General features: G+C 41.5%; 1 protein-coding gene across 2 annotated transcripts in view; it reads right to left on the bottom strand.

Moving 5' to 3' along the window:
- Nucleotides 1-4,089: 4,089 nt before the first annotated feature.
- The window catches only part of lrrk1 (leucine-rich repeat kinase 1), a 31,471-nt gene continuing 21,353 nt past the window's right edge, over nt 4,090-14,207 (bottom strand). The window contains exons 30-39 of one of the 2 annotated variants that reach the window (XR_006360759.1): nt 13,369-13,563; nt 13,012-13,163; nt 12,806-12,923; nt 8,743-8,859; nt 8,011-8,208; nt 7,721-7,935; nt 6,352-6,762; nt 5,931-6,032; nt 5,189-5,508; nt 4,090-4,320 (exon numbers count right to left, since the gene is read on the bottom strand). Coding sequence is in view for 1 of the 2 variants with exons in the window: in XM_044030192.1 (XP_043886127.1) it covers nt 5,331-5,508; nt 5,931-6,032; nt 6,352-6,762; nt 7,721-7,935; nt 8,011-8,208; nt 8,743-8,859; nt 12,806-12,923; nt 13,012-13,163; nt 13,369-13,563 (1,686 nt within the window). In the remaining variant the exon portion in view is untranslated. Of the gene's footprint in view, nt 4,321-4,882; nt 5,509-5,930; nt 6,033-6,351; nt 6,763-7,720; nt 7,936-8,010; nt 8,209-8,742; nt 8,860-12,805; nt 12,924-13,011; nt 13,164-13,368; nt 13,564-14,207 lie in introns of those variants that run through there. The other variant, XM_044030192.1, reaches the window with a different exon arrangement.

The following is a 14,207-nucleotide window of genomic DNA, read 5'->3' as shown; positions in this document are numbered from 1 at the left end:
CATAAGAAAAAAAGTCCACGTTAAGTTGGTGTGTTGTCACATGTAGGTCCCCACAACATGAGTAATTATATGCAATACACAAACTTCTTTTTGTCTTACTGAGGACACTCATAGAAATAATGCAATCATTCTTTGCCCCTTACCTTAAGCTTCACAACTAAATGCCTAAACCTAAATGTAAACTAAACCCTAAACCCAGTTCTTAATCCCCAAAAAGACCTTTAAAGTTGTGAAGACTAGACAAAATTGTCCTCACAAGTTTAACTGTCCTGACTTTTTATGGTTTATATGTGGCTGTTCTTGTTGGGACTATTTTGGGATAGGATCATTTTGGTTTGTGGACAAAAGAGCAAAACAATACACGTGAGAGCATCATTATTTTGAAGTTTAGGAAAAAACAGTCAACATTTTCTGATATTTTATGGACCAAGCAAGTCATCAATTAACTGAGAAAATAATTCACAGATTAATCAATTATGAAATGAATCATTATGTGTAGTCCAACAACAAACTCAAGCACATGAAAGCTAGTGAAAGTAGCAGCTACTTAGATGCATTTATGACCCTGGTAAATTTCATCACATCCACTAACTAAATGCTTGCTGCTGCCACCTTGTGGTAACAGGCACACACAGATTAGATCATCATTGGAGTAGATTTTAATTTTTATCAATGCAATCACTGATAAAACGATTTTATTTTACATTTGTAATTAACACAAATTGCCTCATTAACCGGTGATCTATTAATAATCGCGTGAATAATCAAATATTCATGATTATCTCGCACAGTTTACACCATGTTACTGTTTTTTAATGTACTCTTATTGCAGTGTTTCTAATGTTTTAGGTCTCAACGCCACATTTTAATGTTTAATGCCACATTTAACTTTTTTATGTGTTTTAGCAAAGATGAAATATTCATGTTTAATCTCTCTCTTTTAAAAAAAATAATTCTGTGATGTCGCACAAGTATATTTTATTGACTGATTGATTGATATTTTCATTTCTCTTTAGATTCTCTTTAGATTAAAATGATCTTGGGCATAGAGTGGGCCTCTCACATTATTTATTTTACATTAAATTGCAATAACCTTCATGTGACATTTATTTTGCCTATGTATGGTTCTTTCCCACAGTGCAATAGTCAAGTGGTCTTTTCATTAAGTTTAGTTTGACTGTGATTTGATTTCGTATTGTGACAAACGGCCACTATAATATTAATAACTCAAAGTTTATTTGATGTTATCATCAAATGAGTGCAGGGGACAATACATGAGGGGGGTGCATGGAATATTTTTCATCTTGTAGGGGAACCTCTGACGTCCACAGCCTCTCATATGCAAACACATAATATGTTTATTTCCACATTGTATTTCTTATCTGTCACTAACATTAACCATGACCAGTTAATGACTCACCCTAACCTTTACCTAACTACAACATAAATCTTTGTCCGAAACTTTATCAGTTCCTCAAAAATGATGTTCTGCCTCATTAGGATGAGGTTTTGGTCTCTACTGGTCCTGACAAGGTCAGTGTTTACGACAGAAAAAAGGTCCTAAAGAGGTAACAATTACAAGAACACATGCACATACACATCTGGTACAGTGCAGCTGAACCGTTTAAAAATTAGTCAGGCATTGACCTGGACAGTCTCCCTGTGGCCCGGCAGCCGTTGGGGTCCTGACTGGTTGAACCCAAACACAGATTCAGGATGAGTGCAGCACGGCTCGGGTTTCACGCGACAGCGGGGAGCAATGAAAGCGTGAAACATTACTGCCTTTGAACTGCAGCGTCAGCTGAAGGAGCAGAGCTGAGGTGGACTTAAAGGGACAGTTATGTTGTTTGTTTTATAAACAACTGACACTTAAAGAACTATCCACTAAAGAAGAGGCTCATCTGAGTTTTTATTGATAAAAATGAAACACGTAAATGAGTAAACTTCATTCAAATTAAGGTTAAAAAAGTATTATTCTTTTAATTTTCTAAGTTAATTTTGGTGTTACCAATCAAAGTAATTTAAAAAAGATTAGATCAGGGGTCTCAAAGTGGTGGCCCGGGGGCCACATGTGGCCCTCCAATCGATTTCATGTGGCCCTCCAAACAATATCAAGTTGTAACGAGTCATTTCTATATGTTTTTATTTTTAAATGAATAGATTAATTTTGCATCATAAATATGTTTTTTTTTTTATTGTTGCATATTAAAACAACCACTCATATTTTGAAATGATCCAATCCAACTTTATTTGTAAAACACAGTGGACCAAAGTGCTGTACAGAAAAATGGATAAAAGAGCTCACACGAGTCAATGGAGTACATATGAAACAAATAACAAATTAATACGCCATATTGATGATATGAGCTCTTAACATCCACTGCAACTGTTGCTTTTCCCAAAAAAGTAGGGTTTCTTTTTTTTACTTGACTGGCCCTCGACTGACCTGACGAGACTGTCAGTGGCCCACAGGTCATTTGATTTTGAGACCCCTGATCTAGATGAATAGATCATGTCTGTTTGCTGCACTCTGCAGTTTCACCATTAGATGTCACTCATTCTCACTAATTCTTAAATAAATTGGGCCCTAAAGTGGATCAGTTTTCACAATGTGGAGCTTCATCTATCCAAAAGTAAACACATTAATAAATCAATCTGTTTCCTGCAAGTACTATTTTGTCTGATTTTGTAATTCTCTTTCTTCCTAAATGTCCCACCCAGGCCACCGTACAATAAACCAGGAGATGAAGGAGGAGAAAAAACTATGACTTTTTGTCACATTTTGGACTGACATACTATACTATGACCTTTTTGAGCCATTCTGGACGACATACTATACTATGACTTTTTTTTCACATTTTGGACGACATACTATACTATGACTTTTTTTTCAGATTTTGGTCGACATACTATACTGTGACTTTTTTGTCAGATTGTGGACGACATACTATAGTTAAATTGACATAAAGTTTATTACATGAGTCTTTTGCTGACTCCACCAGCAAAACCTTGAACTGTCCCTTTAAGATGAGCAGAGGGAAGAGAGTCTGATAATAAATGGATTGTGTGTGTGAGTGTGTGTGGCTGATTATTGATGTCATGAAATCAATAACAGATTCAGATCAGGACAATAACTCTGTTGTTCACCACATTTGCTTCTTCTTCAGTGTCAAGGAAATTTGGCTGAGTCACTGCCTGTATGTGTGTATGAGTAAGTGTGTGTCTGGAACTGGCTTTTAGTCCGATGTGGATTCTGGATCTGGATTCTGGATCATTTAAGGACGAACAGAGATTGTGTCAGTTGTCTGTCAGTTGTTCTCTCTCTTCTTTCATGTCAGAATAAACTGCAGAGATTAATAACACGAGTCGAGCCTGACACATTTACAATGTCGTTAAACTCAACATCATAATTTAACCCATCTGGAATTTATTTGGATGAATAAATATTGGGACCAAGTTTATTTTGTTGATTAATGTTTTACATCATCATCGTTACTCTAATTTAACAAGAAGAAAAAACCTGAAGCTGGTTAAAGATTTAATACACACACACACACACGTACAACATTCATGACTTGAGGGGACATTGCATTGACTTAAATTCATTTCCTGGAGACTTACTCTAACCCTAACCACAATTACTACTGGCCTAATCCTAACTCTGACCCTAATCCTAACCTCAACCTAACCTTAAAACATATCTCCACCTATATTGTAGTCATTTACATTATGAGGACTTGATTTTTGTCCCCCCAAGGAAGACAAGTCCCCATAATGTGACTGTGTAAACAGGTTTAGGTCCCCACAATATTAGTAATACCTGGATGGAGACACACACAGTGACACAGATTTAAAATAAGAACTTTATTGAGAAAAGTGATTCAGTTCACAACAGCTTCACGATAATATAATAATAAATAAGCCCCGCCTCCTTGTGAGGGGCTGCCATTATTTACACACATTTACTGAACTTTATCATTGAAGAAGAAAATTATCAAAAATGTATAAAAAAAACTAAAAAAAACATGCATGTGACAATAGACCCTGAATCATTTCACTCACTCACTCACACACACTCACATACACACACACATCTCTGTGTGTGTGAGATGAAGCAAGATCTACTGCTGCTGTAACATGATGTTCATGAGCTGCTGTGGTCACGTGGGCGGAGTCATGTGGCTCAGTTTAAACATACTGGGAAAGAGTGTGTGTGTGTGTGTGTGTGTGTGTCTCCACAACACAGCTGTTTACCAGCTGCTTCATCCCACAAAACAACCAAAATCCTGGTGTGTCCTCCAGAGGGCGCCGCGCTGCAGACTGGAGCGAATAAAATGAGAAAATGAAGAAGAAACAGAATAAACAGCAGCAGCTAGAACGAGGCTGAGCACATGAACATGAACGCATGAACACATGAAAGCATGAACACATGAAAGCATGAATGCATGAACGTATGAGAGGGTGAACGCATGAACACATGATAGCATGAACACATGAATGCATGAACACATAAAAGCATGAACGGATGAGAGTATGAACACATGAATGCATGAGGGTGAGCAGCATGAACACATGGTCATGAACTGGCGAGAGGGGTGAGCATGAACACATGAGCACATGAGCATGGGGAGTATGAACAGATGAAAACATGAGCATGAGGTGAGCATGAACGCATGAGAGCCGCGAGCATAAATAAATGAGCGCGTAAAGCATAAATGCATGAACACATGAAAGCATGAACACATGAAAGCATAAATGCATGAACATGAGCATGAGAGGGTGAGCAGACACATGGCGCATGAAAGCAGAACAAGTGAATGCATGAACACATGAAAGCATGAGCTTGAGGCATGAGCAGCATGAGGTATGAACACATGAAAACATGAATGCATGAGCGCATGAAACCATGAACACATGAAAGCATGAACGCATGAGAGTATGAACAGATGAAAACATGAACGCATGAACACATGAGCGCATGAAAGCAAGAACAAGTGAATGCATGAACACATGAAAGCATGAACGCATGAAAGCATAAATGCATGAACACATGAAAGAACAAATGCATGAAAGCATGAACATATGAAAGCGTGAACGCATGAGAGTGTGAACGCATGAAAACATGAGCATGAGATCAGCATGCTGTCTAATCTAACAGTGACGGTGATTGACTTCACATGGAGCGTACCATCGCGCGTGCGTGTGTATGATTACAAAGCTCAGGGATGAGCAGGAGGTTTTTGTCAGTTTGAACCCCCTGTGGTCAGTGTGAGGCAGCGCCTCCTCCCGCTCCTGTCAGCACCTCCTGCTGTGAACACTGCCGCTCTGTGCTACCTCCTTCTCCTCATGCTGCTCTCCAGACGGCTCAGCTCCTCGTATGACTGGTAGAAGAGTTCCAGCTCGCTGCAGCCCCAGCCTCTCCAGACACACAGGCACCACGCGCTGTTCTCCTGCTGAAAGCCACACACCACCGTGTCGTGGGCCACTAGTGCTGCCTCCTGCAGGACCCTGAGAGAAGTGCAGAGGGAGAAAGTGAGGAGAGAAGCCATGAGGGAAGGACACAGAGCTGCAGTTTGATGACTCGTCTGTAATTAGGTTTTCACTGCACCACAGAAAAACACGTGTGACACAAAGCATTCTGGGAGGAAGGAGAAGGGAGGGGCTCAACCTGGAATGATTCATCATCATCATCATAATCATTATGGTTATATATATAATTATATATATATAATGATATATGATTATATATATAATCATATATCATTATATATAATTATATCATATATAATTATGTTTATCATGTGTTCATCGTGTATGATGACATGATTTCAGGGTGAGAACATGACAAGCATGTTAGCCATAAACCTAAATAAAGTTAAAATCATGTGGTTTCATTTCTGTGGCGTTCAGGGACCAGGACGTGAACTCACCCTAAAGACGAACACTGAGGTGGGCGGAGGACAGCGATAACACGCCCCGTCAGCTGATCACCATGTGACTGCACCTCAATGACCATCACATCACCTCCGCGTCTGGAAGACGACAAACAGTTCACACACACACACACGATTGACGTCAGTGACACAAAGTGACCACACGAGGCAGCAGAGGATCAGCAGCTCCTGTGTGTGTGTGTGTGTTTCTGACAGTGAGATAAAGACGTGATCATGTGACGCAGAGATCATCAGAAACAGTTTTCTTTCATTGACTCGTATGAACACAAATGTTTACTGTCTGTAAACAGAAGATTGAGTTATTTTAAGTTTAATAACTTTATTTACTTTATTCATATTTTTGCTTTATGGAGTATTGTGTGTGTGTGTGTGTGTGTGTGTGTGTGTGTGTGTTCACCTGGGGATCCACAGAGTCCCGTTCACTGGCAGAACACTAAAGGCCTGTAGCTCAGTCTCTGTGGTTTTCTCAGGTCCTGCAGAGTCCAGATCAGGACTGATAGACACCTGCTGCTCCTGGACGCCGCCCGGTCCACCCGGGTGTGACGGCGGGAGCAGTTTGATGCCGTGTGTGTGTGACGAGGCCAGGTCCGAGCAGGTGGATGATATGGAGCAGTAATCTGTCAGTGAGTCCTGGTGCTGGATGATCTGAGTCCCCGCCTCCTCACTGTACATCACCGTCACCTCTCCATCAGCACATTCCAAACTCTCCACCTGGTCTGTGGTCTTCGGGTCAGTCTCGGTTGCCGTGGTAACTCCTGCAGGACGCCGTACAGGGAAGACGTCTCGGAGAGGATTGCTGTCCCCACAACTGAGAAACATCAAATGTCAACTTACACAGACACAATCAACGCTGAATTTACCATGAATTTACCATGAATTTACCATGAATTTAACGCTGAATTTACCATCACTCAACCTCCCACATGCACACACACACACACACACACGCACACACACACTATCAGGGGGATTTAATGCTAGCACACTATGGTAAAGACGCGTGTACAGCGTCTCTGTGATGACATCAAACCTCTGACGTGTAAATTCATTCACTTTCAATGCACAGACGTGCGTCACGTAGGCGTCACGCTTACGCCAATGTGACAGGTGAACTACGCCTCAAATACGTGACATGAAGACCACGCGTGACTGTTAATGATCCTTGCTTGGCCTTGTGTATACACACACACACACACACACACACACACACACACACACACACACACTGTTATGGGAATTATGTACCTCATGTAATACATGAAGACAAATGTTCAATGCAACCGTTTGATGTGACCTTTGTATTGTTAATGTAACTGTTTGAGGTGACTTGTGAATAGAGACAATGGGTCTGCGACTCGGGGCAAGGTGATAGCTGACCCATTGAGACAGATAAATACCTTGTGTTTCCTCGAAGACAGGGAGTCTTCACTTTGTAACTGGCCTGTGTGTGTTGCTTTGTGAATGCTCCTCTTGTACAAGATTAAACCCTTGTTTGGACACTGATCTCAACAATTCTACACACACTGTGTAGTGTTTGTGGAAATCAAACAGCGAGGGGTCATTCGTGCCACGTGTGAATGCAGCGGACGTGTGCGCACGCGCTCGTCTCAATGTACAAATAATTATTTACTTTATGATGACGACTTTTGAGCTTAACAGCTTTATTATTTAATATATATATATACATATTAATATGTATATATATATATATATATATATGTATATGTACTTCCACGTCCACGTCCACGTCTCTCACACTCACTCACCAGTACTTGGCACAGAGGTCGTAGGAGGAGGCGTGGAAGAGCAGCAGCGTGTTGGTGAGGTCGTCCATGGTCCAGACAGACTCCTCCCCCCACAGACTGAAGCTGGTTGCCATGGATACGACGCAGGACGGCGGCTCGTAAGGTTCCAGCCTCTGCACGGCCTGAAGACTGAGAGTGTCTATGACCAGGACACCTGGGCCGTTAGACAACCACAGCTGAGGGACAGACAGAGACGGTGAGGACAGACCGAGATGACCGTCAGAGACGATGATGACAGACAGAGACCTCACCTGAGAGCCTCTGTGGACCAGAACCATGGTCCTCACTGGGTAGGGTCTCTGTCTGGGATCTGAGTCCTTCAGACCAAACACACTTTTGTTGAGTGTGTGTGAGCACAGGTAAGTGTCGCCCTCTACAGGAAGGTCGTCCACCAGACTGAAGATGGACACCAGACCGTCTGACATCCCTGCAAACACTCTGACTAGGGTCTGGACACAAGGGGACAGGAGAGGACAGACAGAGACATTGATGACACGAGGGGACAGGAGAGGACACTGTTTCAGCAGCTGCTGATTCACTGTGTCACAAAAACACGTCAGCGATGATCAGCTGTGGAAAATTCATTCATTCATTCATCATCATTTCACAGAGAGAAACTCAGATTATTTTTTGTTTGTTTGTTTTTTCTGTTGTTTCTAAAAACCGTGTTCTCTCACGCACGCACACGCGCGCACACACACACACACGCACGCACACGCGCGCACACACACACACACACACACACGCACACACCTGGACTCGGCTGGACTTCAAAAGGTGACCAGTAGTTATAAATGAGAGCAGGTCAGAGGTCAGAGGTCAGAGCAGCAGTACAGACCATAAAAAACAAAAACACTTTTCCCACAAAAGTTTGTAGTTTCTTCAACATCACGCTGTGGGCGGGGACTGTGGTTATAGGGTAATTATGAGTGACAGCTGACCTTTAACCTTTCACTGTGTGTGTGTGTGTGTGTGAGAGAGACCTGTTCTGCTGCTGGAACAGGAAACAGACAGGTGACCACAGCTGGACAGGAGAAGTGTCTCTGAGGACGACTGAGTGGACACATGTCCTTCAGACTGTAGATGAAAATGTCCTGTTCCTGTGGGACAAAGACGTTTAACATAAAGACTTTACCAAACTAACACTATCATTATTATTATTATTATTGTTATTGTTATTGTTATTGTTGTTATAGTTATTATGTTATAATTATTAGTATAATAATTATAATTATAACAATGATAATTATTATTATTGTTATCAAAAAACACATTTTCAGATTGTTTTCTTTCCAATATTTCCCGGGTTTTTTAAAAACAGTTTTAATAAAACTGTCAAACACTGTGACTGATTTTAATATTTGCTTTTATGGTTTTTAAACCTTCAGTTCTCAAACTGTGGTACGTGTACCACCAGTGGTACATGAGCTCCCTCTGGTGGTCCTTGGTATAAAAAGCTTGAGAAGCCTTGTTTATTTATTATATATTTCCATACCTTTGTTTAAAGTGTGATTGGATTCTAATAATAATGATCATTTAAAGACAAAGAGAGCAGACGTGCGAGCAGGGGGCTCCAGCCCATCTTTTCATTTACTTTTCAAGTCTATCAGTTTAACAGTGCTAACTCGCGCATTACTTAGTTTTTATGTGGGAAAGTGCATTGCGACGTAATGAGCACCTCAAATTCTAATCCTCAACCGTCAGTAACAACTCGAGCAGATAGCATTTCAGCCAAGCTAGCTAGCATGGCCGTCGTCATCAGTGGATTCACAAGGTCAACAGGTGACGTCATTTAACAACCGTCTCACTAATACTGAAGTTGTGGTGAGTGAAAACTGAAGTTGTTAAGACCTTGCAATCCCAAGCCATTGTTTTTAACAGCCTTCCTGAGGTAGAGAGAGCTCACCGCTCCCTCGGCCCCAGACCAGGCGATGCTGGCGTGGGAAACCCAGAGCCTTCATCGTCAAATTCCTCCGCTTCCAAGAGAAAGAAAAAGTCCTCCGATGGGCCAGACAACACAAGATGGATTACCGCGGCTCCGAGCTGAGAGTACATCCAGGCATCAGCGCTGCTTTGGCTAAAAAACGGGCCGCATTCAATGCCATCAAACACTCTCTCTACCTGAAAGGGCTGCACCCTGCCCGTCTCCAGGTCTCGTTCCATAATGACAACTTATACTTTGACTCTCCACAAAAAGCCCAGATCGCATTTTCTTATTACCAACCAAGTCTAATCTTATATCCCCATCTCTACTGTGGGAGACATTAAAGGTGGTAGTCCGAGGAGAGATTATATGTTATTCTGCAAGACTAAATAAACTCAAAAAACAAATGGAAAGCATAAAAGAATTGGACAGAAAATTATCAAATTCTCCATCCCCTGAATTAGACAAAGAGAGACAAAACCTTCAAATGGACTATAACTGAAAAATGACCCTTCCCGATCACGTGGATTTCTTTACGAACGCGGTGAGAAGGCAGGACGCCATCTGGCTCGCCTAATAAAAAGCCAATCAGTATCCCAGCAAATTAAACAGATTAGAACCCCTTCAGGTGAACTTACAGTAGTGCCATCTGTCATAAATGAAACCTTTAAAACATTTTACTCTGAACTATATACTTCACAATCCCCAACTGACAAAACAGAAATGATGAGTTTCCTGGATAACCTAAATTTCCCACCCATTTCTTCTACTCTGAAGAGCAAAATGGATCGACCCTTTCGTCTTTCGTGACATAGCAAACTCAATTAAACTAATGCAAAGTGGCAAGGCCCCTGGCCCAGATGGTTACACTATAGAGTTTTTTTTTTTAAAAATTGCTCCTTTTAGACATGTTCAATGACTCTCTGGACTGGGGAGCTCTGCCTCATACTCTCACCGAAGCATCAATAACCTTATTACTTAAGCCGGGTAAAGAAGATTCTGATTGTAATTCCTACCGCCCTATCTCCCCTTTAAATGCCAATTACAAGATTTTAGCTAAAACACTGGCCTTACGACTTGAATCAATTATGCCAAGCATCATTTCACCAGACCAAACCGGGTTTATGAAAAACCGACACTCTTTCTCCAACGTCCGCCGCCTTCTCGACCTTCTATTTTCTCCTGCGTCCGGGGGGACAACAGAAGTGGTGGTCTACCTGGATGTGGAGAAGGCTTTCGATAGGGTGGAGTGGAGTTATCTGTTAGAGGTCTTAAAGAGGTTCTGTATTGGGTCTAAGTATATTTCTTGGATGTCACTTTTATAGTCTTCCCCTAAAGCGTCTATAAGTACTAAAGGGATGAAATCCCAATATTTCACACTTAACAGAGGAACCCGGCATGGGTGCTCTCTGAGTCCATGGTTGTTTGCTGTGGCAGTCGAACCTTTATCTATAGCACTTAAATCCGCCGGTTTTAGTAAAGGAATCCACAGATGTGGTTTGGAACATATACTTTCCTTGTATGTGGACGATTTGTTATTGTTTATTTCTGATCCAGTAACCACCATCCCTAAAATTATTGAATTGATAAACAGCTTTGGAGCATTTTCCAGTTATAAATTGAACTTCTCAAAAAGCAAATGTTTTCCTGTAAATAACTTAGCCCTTGGCATCCCCGATGTGTATTTCCCATTTAAAGTGTCTAAAAGCAGCTTTGAATATTTAGGTGTTCATATCTGCTGTAAGATGTCAGATCTCTATAAGAACAACTTTCTACCCCTAATGGACAAGCTTAAATCAGACCTGGAAAGACGGTGTAATTTACATATAACTGTAGCAGGCAGGCTAAATTGCATCAAAATGAACATGCTTCCACATTTCCTGTATCTTTCCAATGCTTGCCGATCTTTTTACCCAATTCCTTTTTTGTGCTATAAACAAGCAAATTCCATCTTTTATATGGAAAGGCAAGACTGCCAGTATGAGCAGAGAGTTTTTACAAAGGCATAAGTCTGTTGGTGGTTTGTCACTCCCTGACCTAAGACTCTACTATTGGGCAGCTAACATAAGCAAAATGACTCTCTGGATTTGCGAACCTGAATTAATCTGGTGTAAACTAGAAGCTAAATCCTGCTCTACTTAGATCAAAATTGCCCTTTCAACCATCCCAATACACATGTAACCCAATTGTCGTCTCCACCCTTAAAATTTGGTTCCAATTTAGATGTGCTTTTGGACTTAAAGGATGGTCTAATCACAGCCCCATACATAACAATCATCTCTTCTCTATGGCAGAGCTCCGGCCTTGTCAGGCTAAGTGATCTCTATATTAACAATGTCTTGCTAGCTTCAGCGAATTATGTGAAAAATGTAACCTTCCCAAGTCTCACCTAACCCTAACCCTAACTGACTCAATTTTGGACGTTCCCACAAATCAGAAAGGCCTTATCTCAAAAATGTGCACCTTAATATCCCATCTCAAAGAGACATCTCTTGATAAAATCAAGAACGATGACGGTGTCTGGAACTCAGCATTCATTTGTGTAAATAACAGTACAACTTGCACCAGGCTTAATTTAATACAATAGAAGGTTGTCCATCGTATTTATTTTACCAATTCCAAACTTTCAAAAATGTATCCCAATGTCACAGACACATGTAATAGGTGTCACATGTCACCAGCGAACATGACCCACGTGTTTTGGTCTTGTTCCGTCTGCAAGTTTACTGGACGGATGTTTTTAAACATCTTGCAGAAGCACTCAATGTGAAATTGACGCCTTGTCCAGAATTGGCTATTTTTGGAGTTTTATCAGACCATCAAACAATTAGGAAAAAATTAAGTATAGTTTCGCCTTTGCTTCTTTATTAGCACATAGAAGAATTTTGTTGGAGTGGAAGGCACCAGTTGCCCCCAAAGCTTTGCTGTGGCTTAAGGACCTTTACTTGCTGTACTTAGATCTGTTGAAAATGAAATACAATCTGAGGGGGACACCTGGAAACAACCTCTGACCTGTTTACACCTCACTTCACTAACTCAGTGTTACTGTTGTGAAACTCATCACTTCCTGTGGGCAGCGGTGTGTGTGTGTGTGTGTGTGTGTGTGTGTAAGCAGCTTGTACCTTGGTGGAAATCCACAGAGTGTTGGACATCTTCATCTGACAGCTGATTCTGCCGCCTGGACACGACATCCTCTTCACCTCCACCTGACCCTTCTCCACGTTCACCACACTGTAGTTCCTGCACACACACACACACACACACACACACGACGTTGTGAGAAAAGACGATTTATTGAACATGAATTTCTTTGAAGAATCACACAAACCTGTCGTCTTTGTCTCCGCTCCAGAAGATGGCGCTGTTTCCCTGCAGCTCAGACAGGAAGAGCTGAGAGTGTTGGTCACATGACAACATGTACCTGAGGCAGGAGAAGCTGGGCTCCTGCATCTGCCTCACACACTGCAGAGCCACGGGCCGCTGTACACACACACCCGCACACACACGTTTGACAGTCATGACATAAGGGGACATTGCATTGACTTGCATTAATTTCCTGGAGACTTACTCTAACCTTAAACACAATTACTACCGGCCTACTCCTAATCCTAATCCTAACCTCTAAACATATCTTCAAATGTAGTCATTTACATTATGGGGACTTGATTTTAGACTCTAGACTCACCTTCTCAGGTTTGGTGTCCCAGCACTCAGTGAGGAGCTGGTGGAGACAGAAGAACTGGACGTCTTCTGGACTCCCCAGCACCGGTCTCACACCCTTGGACAGCTTCTTGGAGATCTGAAGCTGATGCTGACCCAGCGCTGGTCTTTGTCCAGACAGAAGCTCGTACAGAACCATCCCATAAGAGAACATGTCCACCTTCAGAACAACACAAGAGAACATGTCCACCTTCAGAACAACACAAGAGAACATGTCCACCTTCAGAAGCACACAAGACACAAGAGAACATGTCCACCTTCAGAATAAATAATAAGAGAATATGTCCACTAGAAATAACACACAAGAGAAATATGTTCACCTTCAGCTACACAAGAGAAATATTATGTCCAATTTTCAGAATAAATAACATAAGAATATGTCTACCTTTCAGGAATAAATATTAAGATGAATACATATAGTTCACCTTTCAGAAATAACACATAAGAGAATATGTCTGACCTCAGAAGCACAAGAGAACATGTCCACCTTCAGAACAAGGCAACATGTCCACCTTCAGAAGCACACAAGAGAACATGTCCACCTTCAGAACAATACAAGAGAACATGTCCACCTTCAGAAGCACACAAGAGAACATGTCCACCTTCAGAACAATACAAGAGAACATGTCCACCTTCAGCTCTGTAAATAACGTGGTCTGGATTATCTGGAGAATTCTGTTTTGTGCATTCTTTCTTCATCAGTCTGGTCCTTGAAAGTCTTTATCTGATGGCAAATCCTTATGGATCTCCAGGACTCACAGATAGTGAGTGGAGGAGCTGTGACTGATAAACAGTGATATCACT

Source organism: Solea senegalensis, linkage group LG7, assembly GCF_019176455.1.
Source record: "Solea senegalensis isolate Sse05_10M linkage group LG7, IFAPA_SoseM_1, whole genome shotgun sequence".
NCBI classification, from domain to species: domain Eukaryota; kingdom Metazoa; phylum Chordata; class Actinopteri; order Pleuronectiformes; family Soleidae; genus Solea; species Solea senegalensis.
The sequence above is the reverse complement of the archived record's forward strand: the minus strand, read 5'-3'. Positions and strand labels throughout refer to the sequence as shown.